General features: G+C 40.4%; 1 protein-coding gene across 11 annotated transcripts in view; it reads right to left on the bottom strand.

The window, feature by feature from the left end:
- gtse1 (G-2 and S-phase expressed 1) overlaps positions 1 to 17,312 on the bottom strand; it is a 33,281-nt gene that overhangs the window by 15,472 nt on the left and 497 nt on the right. For 5 of the 11 annotated variants that reach the window (XM_068059106.1, XM_068059108.1, XM_068059104.1 and 2 more), the window contains exons 2-6: positions 12,024 to 12,098; positions 10,894 to 10,951; positions 5,543 to 6,158; positions 3,746 to 3,904; positions 667 to 799 (exon numbers count right to left, since the gene is read on the bottom strand). In XM_068059106.1, the coding sequence (XP_067915207.1) occupies positions 667 to 799; positions 3,746 to 3,904; positions 5,543 to 6,158; positions 10,894 to 10,951; positions 12,024 to 12,045 (988 nt within the window). In that variant the 5' untranslated portion in view covers positions 12,046 to 12,098. The other 6 variants (XM_068059100.1, XM_068059110.1, XM_068059102.1 and 3 more) reach the window with 5 other exon arrangements.

The following is a 17,312-nucleotide window of genomic DNA, read 5'->3' as shown; positions in this document are numbered from 1 at the left end:
ACTCCAGAATGGGATTTGCATAATCAAGAGACTATGGACAGAATTTAGTGGATTTCAATTCCATTTTATAAAAGGACATGCCTTTTTTTGCACCAACAGCATTTTCAACCCATTATAGATTGCACCGTTCCATCCAATATAATAGTTTCTCATTTGCACCACATGCACTTCCCAAAATATATTGCTCGAAAGTGGGTGCTCTCTCTCCCAGCCATCACTACTACAGGTTGCACTTTGGAGTAAGCATAGAGACCCACCACTTCAGAAGAATGTCACATCCCTTTGCATTCATGTGCACCAGACATTTCCAGAGGTGGCATAGGTTTCAAAGTCAAGAATTCAACCCCATTATAAACCAAGAATAGCAAAGGGCTTATTTTGAGTACAGGGTAATGATATATTCAAGTTTGGAACAGAGCTAACAACTGCCAGTGGGAAATGAGAGTACATATAGGATGTTAGGTATGGTCTGCTTTGTTGGATATGATGTGTCAAAAGTCAACAAGGCCCCTCAATTTTATTTATTTTTTTTTTTTAAAAAGGCCAACACCAATTTGGGAGATTGAATAGCTTGAATTTAGAAGTGTCAGACATGAAAAACAAAAGCCATATTCTACCATTTGAGTTACTGGTTAAAAACATTTCAAGATTAAAAATCCAACTTGCCTCTGCCAGAAGTAGGGGAATAATGAAGACTGGATGTAGATGAAGTATGGTTGCGAGTCCTTACTGCCATACTAGCACTGCGCTTCTTCACAGAACCTGAAGCCTTGGATCCCGACACCTTTGGTTGGCTGACCTACAATAAAATAAAGTATTTTTCTCAGATTGTAACAGTACAAAAAGGAGGTTTTCCTCAGCAAAGGTTGTTCGAAGTTTCTTCTCACATTTTCTCCTGCTTTGCTTGCTCCTCCAAAATGTTATGCTGCCTAGAGGGAAAGCCAGGAAACTTACTCCCAAGGCCCTCCTACCAGTGCTGCTAGAGAGTCTTCAAAATTATCCCAATCATATTGCAATACCCTGGCCTCTAGAGAAACTTAGGGAAGTAAGAATGCGAAACCTGCAACCATTACTCTGGTACATTGCTGCTATCACATTTGATGCTTTTATAATAGATGCTTACTTTTAGTTGGAATAATTTAACGTATATTTTATGGGTAGTTACTGGAATGTCAGACTTCAACCTTGTTCAGAACTACAAGACTTTCCCTGTATTGTATCCTTTATTCACCAAGAAGTGAGAGCTCAACCCTTTACCTTTGCTAAAAGGATATCTCAGCAAAATGAAGGCCACTTCAAAACAAGAGTTACATATGGAAAAAGATAGACCATTTACAAGAGGATTGGAGCTGGGCAATGCATGACCAGCAATACAGAAATGTGCATTTCTATTGACTTATTAAAATAGTTTTATTTTTAAAAAGCCACAACCTTAAAATTTATATCAAGTTCCCCCAATCTTGGAAATGCAACATTGACCAGAGTACATCCAAACCAGACCGTATCAAGGTCAATCCAAGACTTTAAATCGGAGTTTGTCAGGGAAGGGGTGCAGTTTGGAAGAAAATGCCCAAAAAAGACAAAAGGGGACAGAGAAACAAAAGTGAAAGTTTGGCATATGGAATGTATTATTAGAGGTTTACTATTCTAAAAAGGAGGCATGTAATCTACATTTTTATTCATTAGCTGTAATCAATATAGTACACAAATTTCCTACATACTGGACAAGTCAAGAACCAGTCAAATCTAGCCAAAAAATAAGGTGATCTAGACAGAAGTTCTGTGCAAGTACCTGGAGCTTCAAAAAAAAAAAAAGCCAAAGCCATCATTCTTATGGAAAAATTAATAGCTTGTGTCCAGTAGGAGAATACACACTGGTTGTTTGAAGACGGGAGAATCTGGCTTGATCCTTTAATAACTGAAATTGTGACCACAAAACAAATTGCTTAATCCCGAAATACACTGCACAACATATGTGCAGCTAATTAACCCAGATACTACTGCCTAGCCATACAAGCCGACATGGAATGCCCAAACACTTAATGCTTTCTGTTCAGTACAGGTTACGGATCTAAACTGAAGCTAAAGGCACGGCTCTGTGTAGAAGGTCCAGAGTTTTGTGCTCAAAAGGATATCGATTTAAGGTGATTGGCAAAAGCAGCAACAGTGACATGAGGGGGAAAAAAAACTTTTTTAAAAAAAAACATGAGTGGTTAGGGTCTGGAATGCACTGCCTGTGTGCGGTGGAGACAGATTCAATCAAAGGACTTCAAAAGAGTACTGGATAATTATGAGAAAAAAAATTGCAGGGCTATGGGGAAAAGGACTAGGAGAGTTGCTCTTGCAAAGAGCCAACAGACATGATGGACCAAATGGCCTCCTTCTGTGATGTAACCATTCCATGAAATGAGCTTCAACATTCTTGCAGCAAAATCACCTGCTTGCTGCAAAAACGTCAAAGCTCACGTCTGGCAATCTGTTTTGAGCCTTAATGTTGACTGTGCCAAAATTTGAACAATTAGAAATGCAAAAAACAAGTGCCCTTTACTAGAAAAGTAGTGACAAATTGCCACTTCTTTATCGAACTTCCCTTTTCCAATTTTTCCCCTTTGAGGGCACTAAATTTATACTGAGATCTACAGGGAACAGCATGCAAGATATCTTCCCTAGATAATCAGTCTCCATTCCCAAGCTTAGATAGTTTCAGTAGGCTACGTTGGAAAAGGTGGGTCCTGTAACTGAGCAGGATCCTGATTTTGCTTTCATCTGTCAGACAAACATGTACTTTCCACCAGTAGTCAAAGTATTTATAGCAACAGATAGCACAGAAGGCCATTTAGCCCATTGTGCCTGCATTTGCTCTTTGAAAGGAACGCTTGACAAATTTTAAAACATCAGCCAAACACAAGTTTAAGAAACTGACCAAGAGGTCTCTGATGCAGAACCACAAAAAGTTTCAAACACATGTAAAATAAATGACAAATTTAACAAAAATGAGTGGGCACAAACTTCACTAGAGATTGTTCCAAAACTCTAGAAGGCATATAACTAAAATGAATGATCATCTCATACTTCCTCTGTATAAGCCAAGAAAAATCTATTGTTGTTCTGATCAAGTTCTCAACCATCATCTGTAGTCTGTATTGAAATTATCTAGTAAATACAAAGACCGCTTCCTTTGGATTTTGGTATCTTCTACTTCAAGGAACTGGCTAGAACCAGAAGTCTTATCATGGATTACTAGAAATGTCTACTTTTTGGACAGACAAAAGTTATAAAATTGGGCAGCACAGTGGTTAGCACCACAGCCTCACAGCTCCAGCGACCCGGGTTCAATTCTGGGTACTGCCTGTGTGGAGTTTGCAAGTTCTCCCTGTGTCTGCGTGGGTTTTCGCCGGGTGCTCCGGTTTCCTCCCACAGCCAAAGACTTGTAGGTTGATAGGTAAATTGGCCATTATAAATTGCCCCTAGTATAGGTAGATGGTAGGGGAATATAGGGACAGGTGGGGATGTGGTAAGAATGTAGGATTAGTATAAATGGGTGGTTGATGGTCGGCACAGACTCGGTGGGCCAAAGGGCCTGTTTCAGTGCTGTATCTATAAATAAAATAAATAAATTAAAATAAGATTGTTGATTGACCTCATTTATTTTAATACAGATGGCTTTATATTCATAATGCTGTAAAATTCACAAGTTCCTATGCATTTTGTTCCTGAATAAGTGATTCAGACTGTTATCCCATACCTGGTTTGGAGCAAACGATCCATTCCTATGGCCAAAGGCACTAGAATGGAGAGGAGAATCACTTGCATCGGAATTAATACTAGTAGTATCTGGTAGATCTTCCGAAGTATTATTCAAATGCATCTTTCTGGAGAAAGTCAGTCTAGTTCCTGACTTAAGCTGAATGGGTAGAGAAAGATTTTTTTTTAAATCAATATAAATGGAGCTTGGACAAACTCAGTATTACGGGATTTTCCATTTTATATCTCACTCAAGACACAATTATTGCATTAATCTTGTAGGCTAACCCAAGGAGCAAAATAAAAGATACACTGCAGTAGAATAAGTGTCCAAACTTCATTATATACAGTATTTGTTTTTTTTTTTAAATCGAATTCATTACCCAATGTCTTTTCATTATTGCCTCCAAGAAATTCAGCAGCAGCAAAGCTGCAGCCCAAATATTCCAATGCACTTGCTTTTTGAGCAAATAAAATCTTCCTGGAGTAGGGCTTTAATTTATTGCCTCAAATTGAAGATATCAATACCAAATATAAAACACATGTCAGTAGTAATTAGGTCAGGGACTGTCATTTTGGAGTTTGGCTGCTGGCAAGCTAGCCTCAGTCTACCAGTGCAAACAAGCATAGCAATATCAATAATACATTGCTAACAGCTCAGAGTTGAAAAGCAGTCCAGTGAACAAAATTCTTGGAACATACTCTTAGCTATTCAGATAGTATCTGAACCCATCCCAAACAAATGCACCGCAAAAAGATTAATTTGGATACTTTACAAGCAACATGATTAATAAGCATTTGCAACTCGCATACTTGTGTTTGGTGTGGGCAAGTGTCAGCTACACTTGCTGCACTAAAAAATGTCCTCATTAGATATCTGAACCATTCTTAAAAAAAAAATCACTTAAATGAACAATGATTTGCAAGGCCACCCAAATAACCCAAAGCCAATTATCACAAAATAAAATCACATTTCTTGAATAATCTCTACTTTCTGTATTTTACTTGCAGGTCAAGTGTATCCATTAACATTTGCAACAAGCTAAAAATAGTCTCGTTTACACAATATTTAGTGTTAGAAACATCTGGATAAACATTCTCCCACATGACATGCTCTTCAGTCTATGCTAGAGTGGAAATTTATGGTATTCTAGGTCAGTGCACAAATTCACTGTGATGCATCAGAGAAATAGTTTTTAAACCACACTCCTGTGTTAAATCCCAGAGCGTGACATAAGGCAATAGAGATGGTGCTATTCACCTGGATGCCAATCAGCAGGAGAAAATAAGGGAAAAAAAATCATTTGAAAAATTTTGAATTAGAGCGAAGGAGATTAAACATGTCAAATCACCTTGGAAAGCGTTATAAAGATAGTTGGGACAATTTAGATGCGAACTGTTTCCGGTGATTGAAGGATCTAGAATGAGGAGACAGACAAGATTAAATATAAAAGAGAGATTAGGACAGAATGGGAAAAGCTCTTTTAAAAAGGATTTTAATGGATAGCAATTAGTGACTACAGAAATAATTAAGGAATACACTATTTCAGCACTTAAAAGGTTAGATATGTGATTGAAAGAGGAGGGAATAAAGACATTTGGGAACAGGCAGATACTGCTCACATGGAGATTAAACATCAATGTGGACTGGCTGGGACAAACAGCCTGTTTCTATGTAATTCTACAAACAAACCCATACCTCACCGCAAACAGGCAGACTTACAAATAACTTCAGTATTAAAAAAAAAAGAGAATAAGCATTTTAAGTTTTCTTAGCAAGACTAAAAAAGCTACTTACCTTTTCTGATGTCATTTGTTTTGTTGGTGCACATGGTTGTTCACTTGATGGAACTTCTTTGAAAGTTGTACGTTTGGTACAAGAGGCCACGTCATTATTGCCCAAAGATGGATTTCCGCAGTTTTGTCGGGGCTGCACAGAAGAGTTGGTTACTCGAACAGCAGCTCTTTTAGGTGATTTTAACAGAAAGCCAGGACGTGCAACTGAAGAACAAACCTGAAGACGCTTCTGAATTGCGGGTGGAAGTAACCTCAGTGGACTATCTTGAACAACAAAGGTTTCTCTTCTTGGACAACTTGGGCTGCTAATACCCTTCAGAAGGATTAGTTTTAATTTTGATTCCTCAATAAATTGTTCCACCAGTTTATTGTGCATCATTTTATTTTCCATTTTCTCAGATTTTCCCTCCACATGGTTTTCGTAATGTTGTGCTAGTAAGTTGGCTTCTCTGGAAACTTCAACGAACTTGTCTGTGTTTAGAGGACTCCAACTCTCAGCTTCTATTGAGTTTAAACTTTTCTCTTTCTCGCAATTTAAGTCAATTCCAACAGCAACACATTTTTCCACATGTCGAACTGGCCCAAGAAAAACTTCATCGTCATCATCACTTTTTCCACTAGGAAAAAAAAAGCCTACTAGTTTAAGATTAAAAAGGTATTTATGAATCTATAGTTTCTTCAGTTTGAAGCTCAAACATTAAAACACCTTAAGTTATGTAAACATATTGTTTAGGCTAAACTTTTAGTTAAACTGCACTCTGCTTCTCAAGGCAGTACACCAACTGCAGCTAACCCACTCCTAGACAATACCAATGCTCTGGAATTAGTTTTAGAAGGTGGCCTGAGGACAACTCTTTCGCTAGTCCCCCTTCTTCCCACAAAGAATGCCTATCACCATTTTTCACATATGCTCAGCAACACATTTGGAGATTTTAAACAAATTAGACATTAAGCCCAAAATCTTCTCCTTTCTCCCAAATTATGGCTATCCCCAGAGTATGCCACAGGTGCGGATTGTGGTCTGGTATTTCAATTAAGTAGCAATACTATATGTAGGTGCCTGGACAGCAAGTTTGGGCAAACTATTTGACTTGAAAGGTTATGGGGAGCCACAGCAGAGCACAATCCTGTTCTTGCCAATAAGACACACACATATGTACTTTCCACCAGGCATCACTAGATAGATATCAGCCAAGAATCTGGCCCAGATTGCCCCAAAAAGCCCACCCTTTTATTTCAGATTTCTAGCATGTTTGCAGCTTGAACAATTTGTCTAGTTAACACCTTCAATCCCCAATTACATCTCCAAGCTTCATCTTTTCTAAAAAAGGTCCAGTGTCTCTACATTTTTGTCAGCTGAGATTCCCAACATCCAGTATCATCTTAGTTGCCCTACATTGCTGTCTCTCAAGGGCAACATTATGGTGACCAACATTGTGCTCAGAACTCCAGATGAAGTCTAACTAAGGCCATATATGGCAACAGTCTTTGGTTTGCATTTTATCCCCCTGCAAACACAAGACCTCATGTTTTTGCTGAAGCTATGCACTGGATTGATGGCCAATGTATGTTACATTACACTAACTGTACATTCCACACATACTCTTCATTTTGATTCTTTGGTCCCAAAATATGTAATTAAGCATATCTGGGCCAATCTCCTGAAACAAAATCAGAACCTTTTAAAATCTGGTTGCATTGTTCATTAGTTGCCATGTCTCCAATTTTATTTGCAAATGTGGAAATCTTGCATTTGATTGCACACACACCACCTCATTTTGGCTTAAATTTTCCACTTGCAACTACCTCCATTTTTAGTTGAAACTAGTAGCATACCCCATCTCCCAAACTATACCACAATCCCACAATCATTAACCTATATACGGAGGGAAGTAAGAGTAGCAATTGCAGAGATACAGGCCATAAATCTTCCAATCCTCTTTGGATACAGGGGTGGTATTAAAGGACTGGAGAATTATGTTACATCCTTGTTCAAAAAAAAGGGTGTATGGACAAGCCCAGCAACTACAGGCCAGTCAATTTAACCTCGGTGGTGGGAAAGCTTTTAGGAACAATAATTTGAGATAAAATTAATAGTTACTTGGACAAATGTGGATTAATTAAGGAAAGCAAGCATGATTTGTCAAGGGCAAATTGCATTTAACTTGCTTGAGTTTTTTGATGAAATAATAGAGTGTTGATGTGGTGTACATGAACTTTCAAAAGGCATTTGATAAAGTGCCACATAACAGGCTTGTCAGCAAAGTTAGAACCCTTGGAATAAGTGGGACAGTAGCAGCATAGATAAGAAATTGGCTGAGTGACAGGAAACCATAGTTGTGAATGGTTTTTCAGACTGGAGGCAGGTATATAGTGGGGTTCCCCAGGGGTCAATGTTGGGACCCCTGCTTTTCTTGATACAAGGAGGACCTAGACTATGGTGTACAGGATGCAAATTTCAAATATTGCAAATGACAACTTGGAGGTACTGTGAAACTAAGGAGGATGGTGATCAACTTCAAGAGGACATAGACAGGCAGGTGGAATGGGCAGACAAGTGGGCAGGGGCATAAAGTACAAAAAACAAAGGAAGTTATGATAAACCAGTATAAAACACTGGTATGGTCTCAATTGAAGTATTGTGTCCAGTTCTAGACACCACACTTTAGGAAGGATGTGAAGGCATTTGGGAGGGTGCAGAAAAGATTCATGAGAATGGTTCCAGGGATGAGGAACTTCAGAGCAGTGGCAGACATTTTATAATGCTCGGCAAAAATTTATTCCAGTCAAAAAGAAGGACTCGACGAGAAGGATGAACTACCCGTGGTCAACAAAGGCAGTTGAGGAGCGTATCCGACCAAAAACTAAAGCATATAAAGCGGCGAAGAAGTGGTAGGCCAGAGGATTGGGAATTTTTTTTGTTTTTTTGAGGAACCATCAGCAGATGACTAAAAAGCTAATGAGGGAGAAAATGGATTATGAAAGTAAATTGACAAGAAATATAAAAAAAAACAAACAGCAAGAGCTTTTACGGGTATATAAAAAGAGTAGCTAAAGTGAGAGTGTGAGACCCTTAGAGGATGCAACTGAAGAATTGATAACTGGGAACAGGGAAATGGCAGATAATTTAAACCAATATTTTGCATCGGTCTTCACAGTGGAGGATGCTATAAACATCCCACAGATACAAGATAAGCAAGGAGCTAATGGGAGGAAAGAGCTTGTAACAGTCTCTATCACGAGGGGCAAAGTATTTGACAAATTAATGGGACTAAAGGCAGACAAGTCACCAGGACCTGATGGCCTATATCCAAGGGTTTTAAAGGAAGTGGCTACAGAGATAGTGGAGGCATTGGTCATAATATACCAAAACTCACTGGATTCCAGAAGGGTCCCAGCAGATTGGAAAACTGCTAATGTGATGCCCCTGTTCAAGGGAGGGAGACAAAAAGCAGGAAACTATAGGCCAGTCAGCCCAACATTGGTCGTTGAGAAAATGCTAGAGTCCATTATTAAGGAGGAAACAGCAGGACAATAAGAAGAGTTTAACGGAATCAAACAGAGTCAACATGGTTTTGTGAAAGGGAAATCATGTTTGACAAATTTGCTAGATTTCTTTGAGGATATGACCAGAGTTGATAAAGGGGAACCGGCAGATGTAGTGTATTTAGATTTCTAGAAGTCATTCAATAAGGTGCCACATAAAAGATTATTGCACAAGATATTGCAGGTAATGTATTAGCATGGATTGAGGATTGGTTAACTCATAGAAGAGAGAGTCAGGATTAATGGGTCTTTTTCAGGTTGGAAAGATGTAACTAGTGAAGTGCCACAAGGATCAGTCCTAGGGCCTCAATTATTTACTATCTATATTAATGACTTAGAGGAGGGGGCAGAGTGCAATATATCCAAATTTGATGACGATACAAAAAAGGTGAGAGGGCATATTGTGATGAGGACATAAGGAATCTGCAAGCGATATAGATAGGTTGAGCGAGTGGGCAAAAACTTGGCAGATGGAAGTTAATGTAGGAAAGTGTGAGGTCATGCACTTTGGTAGGAAGAATCAAAAGGCAGATTATTTAAATGGAGAGAGACTTCAAAAAAGTGCAGCAGAGGGGGATCTGGGTGTTCTTGTGCACGAAACAAAAAGGTTGGAATGCAGGTGCAGCAAGTAATTAAGGCGGCAAATGGAATTCTGGCCTTTATTGCTAGGGGGTTGGAGTTTAAAAATAGGGAAGTCTTGTTACAACTGTACAGGGTGTTGGTGAGGCCGCATCTGAAGTACTGTGTAGTTTTGGTCCCTGTATTTAAGAAAGGATATACTGGCATTGGAGGCAATTCAAAAGAGATTCACTAGGCTGATTACTGGGATGAACGGATTGACTTATCAAGAACGGCTAAACAGGTTAGGCCTTTATTCATTAGAGTTTAGAAAAATGAGGGGTGATCTTGTTGAAACGTACAAGATTCTGAGGGGGCTTGACAGGGTAGATGTTGAGATGATGTTTCCACTAGTGGGGGAATCTCAAACTAGGGGACTTGTTAGAGAATAAGGGGGCACACATTTAAAATGGAGATGTGAAGGAATTTCTTCTCCCAGAGGGTAGTGAATGTCTGGAATTCTCTACCCCAGAGAGTTGTGGAGGCTAGATGAATTTAAAGAGGAGGTAGATAGATTTTTGAAATATGGGGGAGTTGAGGGCTATGAGGAGCTGGCACAAGAGGAGTTGAGGTCTGGGGTAGATCAGCCATGATCTTATTGAATGGCGGGGCAGGCTTGAGGGGCCGAATGGCCTACTCCTGCTCCTATTTCTTATGTTCTTATGTTACATGGATAGGTTGGAGAAGCTGGGGCTTTAGAGAACAGAAGATCAAGAGGAGATTTGATAGAGGTGTTCAAAATCATGAGGGATCTGGACAGAGTAGATAGGGAGAAACTGTTCCCATTGGCCAAAGGATCCAGAACCAGAGGACAACAATTTGAGATTGGCAAAAAAAAGCAACAGCGACACGAGGGAAAACTATTTTTACAGAGCGAGATTAGGATCTGGAATGCACTGTGTGGCGGAGACAGATTCAATCAAGGCCTTCAAAAGAGAACTGGATAATTATCTGAAGAGAAAAAAAAAGTTTGCAGGGCTATGGGGGAAAATGCAGGGGAGCGGGACTAGGTCAGTTACTCTTGCAGAGAGCCGGCCCGGACACGACAAGCCAAATGGCCTCCTTCTGTGCTATAACCATTCTATGATTCTATATGGAACCTTATCAAATGCTGATTGCAATTGGAATTCACTACATTTTGTTTATCTACTACAGCAGTAACAAGCTTGAGAAACTGAAAATGTTTACCTTGCAGGAGATAACAGAATGTCAAAATCAGAATTCTCTTCAGATAAAAGATTGAAATCTGAAAATACAAATTACATGCTACTGAACTCACTGAACAGACACACATGGAATACTAATTGGAAGATATTAAAAGTAAAAGAACATTTTTGTAACGTTAACTTTCCTCAAAAGGCAGTACCCAAATAAATATTATCCAGAGGTTAAACTATCTATACATTTACTCCCATTTTAGTCATTCCTTATTCCTAAATTTTCTGTTTTCAAACTACTGGTCGACAGCAGCTCTGTTGCAAACAAACAATCTCCTGAATTGACTGTGCTCTAACAGGTCACCATCTCCAGTCACCATAAGAAGAATGAGGAAAAAACCCTGAAGTCCTGCACTGCAGTATCCAACAGTTTCTGAAATAAGTCCAGGGTCTTTGCCTCTACATCGGTTTCTAGGAGTCCATTCCATTTATTCACCACTGTATCAGGAGGTTTTTCATCTTACTACTAAATTTGCCTTTTAATGGCTTGAACCGGTTACTCATTATCTTAATTTATTTTTCTGGATGTACTTCTTCTACACTATTAGCTTTCTTGTATACATCTTTAAGATCATGTCTCAGGTATGCTCTTTCAAGATTGAAAGCCCAACTTTCTACAGGTCTTTCTGTATAACTCAGACCTTGGACACTAGGCTTATACCTTTTCTCCAATATGCATCCAAGACTCGAATCCCTCGCATCGGAGATCAAAGGGATTCTTCAAAACAAAAACAACTTACATAGCACCTTTAATGTAGCAAAACATTCCAAGAAATTTAAAGTCTGGACACAGTACTCAATGTTGGGCTGACCAGAGAACTATGCAGCTTGATCATGAATTTCTGTCTATTTAGCCAAGCAAATCTTATCTACTGCTGTCCTGCATTGGCTGGGCATATAAAACATCAAGACTTTCAGACTTCTAGGTTTTCCTCAGCTTCATCTTTAGTAATTTAAAGACCACTCATTACAGTATGTGCGTTGTCCACTATTTCTTCATGAGCAGTACTTTACCTGAGCATGCATTAACTTTCATCTGCCAGTATTCTGCTCACTTGCAAATTAGATTGCTACAAGACATCTCAAATAAAGTTTGATTACCACTGTCACTTTGGCAATCCATTTCTTGTGTTGATCTTTGCAGTTGGCGGAAATGAAGGATTCAGTTTTCAAGCACTATAAAAAACGAAGTAAATACAAACATTATAGATGAAAAAAATACGTTTTTCAGGAAATCACAATCCTGGCTAATCATCTACATATACACAAGTAATTTAATCCCTGAAACTGCTTAGAATTACATTCATTCACACTAACCCATTATTATAGTCACACTATCACATCTCCTGTCATTGTTCATGCAAGTTAGAGGATATACTGCTTTATCCCACATAAATGTACAATATATTTTGGGGGTCACTACATTTCTGCTGTGGGAGTGCCAAGTGCTATTGTTGGGTCTAATTCCATGATTTATGGCTATTTTTGTGGAAACTGTTAAAATAATTATATGGTGGGAATCAAAGTTTTCCGATCAAATCTGGAGTCATGCAGGGCTATCCTCTCTCCTCTATCTCGTTTGTTTGCTGTATCGCACCTTTTGCTGAGTCCATCAGAAAGAATGCAGGCATAAAAGGGGTGTCAATTTCAGGCAATGGAGGCGCTCAGGTCAAAGCCTCCCAGTACATGGATGAGGTCACAGTCTTCCGCTTGGATCCACTGTCTGTTCGCAGACTGATGAGTATCTTCAACCAGTTTGAACTGGCCTCAGGAGCCAAAGTAAATTGCAGCAAGAATGAGGCCAAGACCTTTGGGAACTGGGCCAACCAATCCTTTGTTGCTTTCACCATTAGGTCAGACTACCTGAAGGTGGCTGGGAATATGATTGAGGGTGTGGGGTGTGCGCCAAAACTGGAAGTAGCTGTGGTGAAATAGAAACTAGGCATGTGGAAGTGGCAATCCCTCTCCATTGTGGGCAAGAATCTGGTCATTAGGTGTGAGGTGTTTTGTGTTGCTGTACATTGTGCAGGTCTGGCCCACACCCCACTCCTGCACCAGTAGTCACCCAAGCCATCTTCTGCTTTATCTAGAGATTGAAAATGGACCTTGTCCGCAGAAACGCCATGTTCAAACCCCTAGATAAAGGGGGTGGGGAGGGGGAAAACACATCCAACGTCATCCTCATCCTTATAGTCACCTTTGTCTGTGGCTGCATCAAGTTGTGCATAGACCCCCAATATAGAAACACCAAGTGTCACTAGCTGCTGGGGTTCTATCTGTCCCTGGTGTTGCGAAGGATGGGTCTGGCCATGTTACCATGGGCCACCCCATTTAATTGGACTGTGCTGCACCACCTGTCCCTCATAGAAAAGTTTGTACAGAAAAAATACATTTGACCGCAAGTCCATCAACCCAATATCCTTGAGGCCCTATGGGAAAAGTGGACGGTGGATCTTGTTGGATGGTTCCCTGAGAAACTGTCAAACTGATTTGGCAGAATGCCTCATTGCCAGAACTTTCAAACAAGCACCAAGACGTGGTTTGGCTGGTGGTGAGAAAGGCCCTCTCCATCAGATCCTTCCTGCATGCGGAGTCTCACCACCTCCATGTGCTACCCTCGAAGCGGCTGTGGTAGGGAAGAGACCATCGCCCACCTCCTTCTGGAATGTGCCTTTGCAAAGCAAGTCTGGAAAGCGATGCAGTGGTTTTTGTCCGGGTCCATCTCAAGCAGCCCATAACAGAGGACTCAGTATATTACCGGCTGTCCCAGGGACGCACCTCGAGATAAACATCAACTGCTGCTGGAGGACCATTAACAGTGAAAGACACACTTTGGTTTGTCTGAAACTTGCTGGTCTTCCAGTGCAAAGAGCTGTCTATGACAGAGTGTTGCAGACTGGCATACTCCAAGGTTAAGGACTGCATGTTGGGACCCACTAAAGCGTGGGGCAGCCATCGCAAAGTCTCAATGGAGAAAGGCCACTGTGTAAGACCCACCCGCCATTGTATACCGAGGGGCTGGAAACAATGTAAAACCAGTCAGGTAGCAGGACAGGTCGATGAGACAGTTACAAAGGCCTATGGAATCCTTTCCTTTATTAGCTGAGGTACAGAATACAAGAGCAGGGAGGTTATGCTGGAACTGTATACATCATTGGTTAGGCACACCTTTTTTTTGTTGGCTAAAAGATGCTGTGTAAACACCAGACTTCCTTTCTTGATTTGATACTTTGTATCTAACCCGTTTGGTTAGGCCACACCTTCAGTACCGTGTGCAGTTCTGGTCACCTCATTACAGAAAGGATGTAATTGCATCCACTAGAGAATGTTTTGGTATGTAATGCAAACATAACCTGAAATGGTAAGGGTAGTGAGGCACCTCATGTACTGTATTAAAATAAACTGATCAGTACTGCACTTTATGAAAAGTCCAATTTGAATTGTTTTGCAATGTATTTTTGCAAATTTTATGAAACAGTATATTTTTGAGAGAACAAAACCTATTTAAATACATGGTTCATTTTATCTGTTAGTCCAAAGCCTAGCAGTGATTAAAGGATAAGAGTAACTTGGTGCTCGGAGACAGACACTGCAAGTGGTGCAAGAACAAAGTAGTTCAGCAGTGGTATAATCATAGAATCTGAAAGATTATGGCACAGAACCAGGCCACTTGGCCCATCGTGTCTGCCGGCTGAAAAACAATCCACCCAGTTTAATCCCACCTTCCAGCATTTGGTCCATAGCCCTGCAGATTACGGCACTCGAGTTGCATATCCAGGCTCCTTTTGAATGAGTTGAGGGTTTCTGCCTCCACTACCCACCCAGGCAGCGAGTTCCAGACCACCACCACCACCCTCTGGGTGAAAACATTTTTCCTCATCTCCCTTCTAATCTTTCTCTCAATTACTTTAAATATATGCCCCCTAGTCACTGATCTCAGAGGTAAATAGGCCCTTCACCTCCACTCTATCCAGCCCCATCAGAATTTTGTACATTTCAGTCAGACCTCCCTTCAGCCTTCTCTGTTCCAAGGAGAACAAACAGCCTATTCAATCTTTCCTCATAGCTGCATTTTTCCAGTCTTGGCAACATGCTCATAAATCTCCTCTGTACCCTTTCTAGTGCAGTTACATCCTTTCTGAAATGAGGTGACCAGAACTGCATGCAGTACTCAAGTTGTGACCTAACAAATGATTTATACAGTTCCAGCATAATTTCCCTGCTCTTATATTCTATACTTCAGCTACTGAAGGAAAGGATTCCATATGCCTTCTTAACCACCTTATCGACCTGTCCTGCTACCTTCAGGGATCTGTGGACATTTACTCCAAGGTCCCTCACTTCAGTTTCCCCCCCCCCCTTAATCTTGTATTCCTTTGCCTTGTTTGAATTCCCCAAATGCATCACGTCATACTTCTCTGGGTTGAATTCCATTTGCCATTTTTCTGTCCATCTGACCAGACCATCAATATCTTCCTACAGCCTGCAGCTATCCTCCTCGTTATCTACCACACGGCCAATCTGTGTCGTCTGCAAACTTCTTGATCATGCCCCCTATATTTATGTCCAAGTCTTTAACATATACCAGAAAAAGCAGGGGACCTAGTACTGAGCCCTGTGGAACGACGCTGGAAACAGCCCCCCAGTCGCAAATACACTCATCAATAATTACCATTTGTTTCCTGCCACTGAGCCAATTTTGTATCCACCTTGCTGCATTTCCCTGGATCCCATGGGATTTGAATTTTTTTTTAAACCAGTCTGCCACGTGGAAACTTTTCAAATGCCTTGCTAAAATCATGTAGACCACATCATCTGCACTACCCTCATCCATATTCCTTGCTACTTCTTCAAAAAATTCTATCAAGTTGGTCCGACAAGACCTTCCCTTAACAAATCTAGGGGGACCTGATTGAGGTATACATAATTATGAGGGGCATAGATAGGGTAGATACTTTTTCTTTTATCAAACCTTTTCCCTTAGCAGAGGTGTCAATAACCAGGGGGCATCGATTTAAGGTAAGGGACAGGAAGTTTAGTGGGGATTGGAGGAAAAATTCTCACCCAGATGGTTGAAATCTGGAACATACTGCCTGAAGGGGTGGTAGCGGCAGGAACCCTCACCGTTTAAGTAGTACTTAGATGAGCACTTGAAACACAATAGCATACAAGGTTACAGGCCAAGTGCTGGAAAATGGGATTAGAATAGATTGGTGCTTGATGGCCGGCACAGACACAACGGGCCAAAGGGACTGTTTCTGTGCTGCATGACTAAATCCCTGCTGACTGTCCTTGATTAATCCATGCCTTTCTAAGTGACAGTTTATCCTGTCTCTCAGAATTGATTCCAATAATTTGCCCACTACTGAGGTTAGACTAATTATTCAGTCTATCCCTCGCTCCCTTTTTAAACAGAGGTACAACGTTAGCAGTCCTCCAGCACCACATCTGTATCCAATGAGGACTGGAAAATGATGGTCAGACCTTCTGCTATTTCCTCTCTTGCTTCTTTTAACAGCCTGGGGTACATTTCATCCGGCCCCAGTGATTTATCAACTAAGGCAGCAAGTTCAGAGGACGAGAACATTGGGGAGGTGGCTGTTCGGTATGGCACCCTAAAAATCAAAACTACTGAGACAGTAAAGGCCAGGACATTAAGTTGTCTGAAGTTCAATATCAGGCTGTGTTGGAAACAAGTTTGGCCATAAATCATAGACCCAGCACAGGCCAAGAGATACAAAAGTACTGTTTCTAACTAGCATTGATTCATACCCTGTAAACAATTAAACAGATAACTTTGGTTGAAAGCCACCAGAACCAAACATATTCAATCCCAACACAAGAATTTGGATTCATCATAGAGGGAGAAGAATTACCAAAAGTAATAGCAATTTACTTAATGTTAAGTTATTTACTTTAATAAAAATTCTCATTCACCACTTTCGCAGGATCTCTCAAAGCACCCATCCATATATTTTATCTTAACATTCTGTTGCCATTCTGGTCTTGGTTGTTTCAATATTTACTGGTCATATCCTTCTCTCATTAGCTCTTTAGCCATTCAACTTCCACAATAGCTCACCCCGAGCATATTGATTTTTATAACCAACTTGGAAGCCTGACAGAGAATAAATATGTTGTCCTTACATCACTTAATTTTCATATTAGAATTCTTTTCTTTTGCACATAAAATCCTTTCAATAGTACTGGACACACACTCACAAACTCATTTTGTTTCCATAACAACCTACTCCATATTCCGCCTTACTTAAAAACAGTGACTAGAAAAGTCATCTTGTGCCGAACAATGGTACACGACACTAATCTGAGGTCAAGCAAAAAGTGCTGGAAATACTCAGCAGGTCTGGCAGCATCTGTGAACAAAAGAAG

This window comes from Heterodontus francisci, chromosome 27, assembly GCF_036365525.1.
Source record: "Heterodontus francisci isolate sHetFra1 chromosome 27, sHetFra1.hap1, whole genome shotgun sequence".
NCBI classification, from domain to species: Eukaryota; Metazoa; Chordata; class Chondrichthyes; order Heterodontiformes; family Heterodontidae; genus Heterodontus; species Heterodontus francisci.
This window is presented reverse-complemented; position numbering and strand designations above follow the sequence as displayed.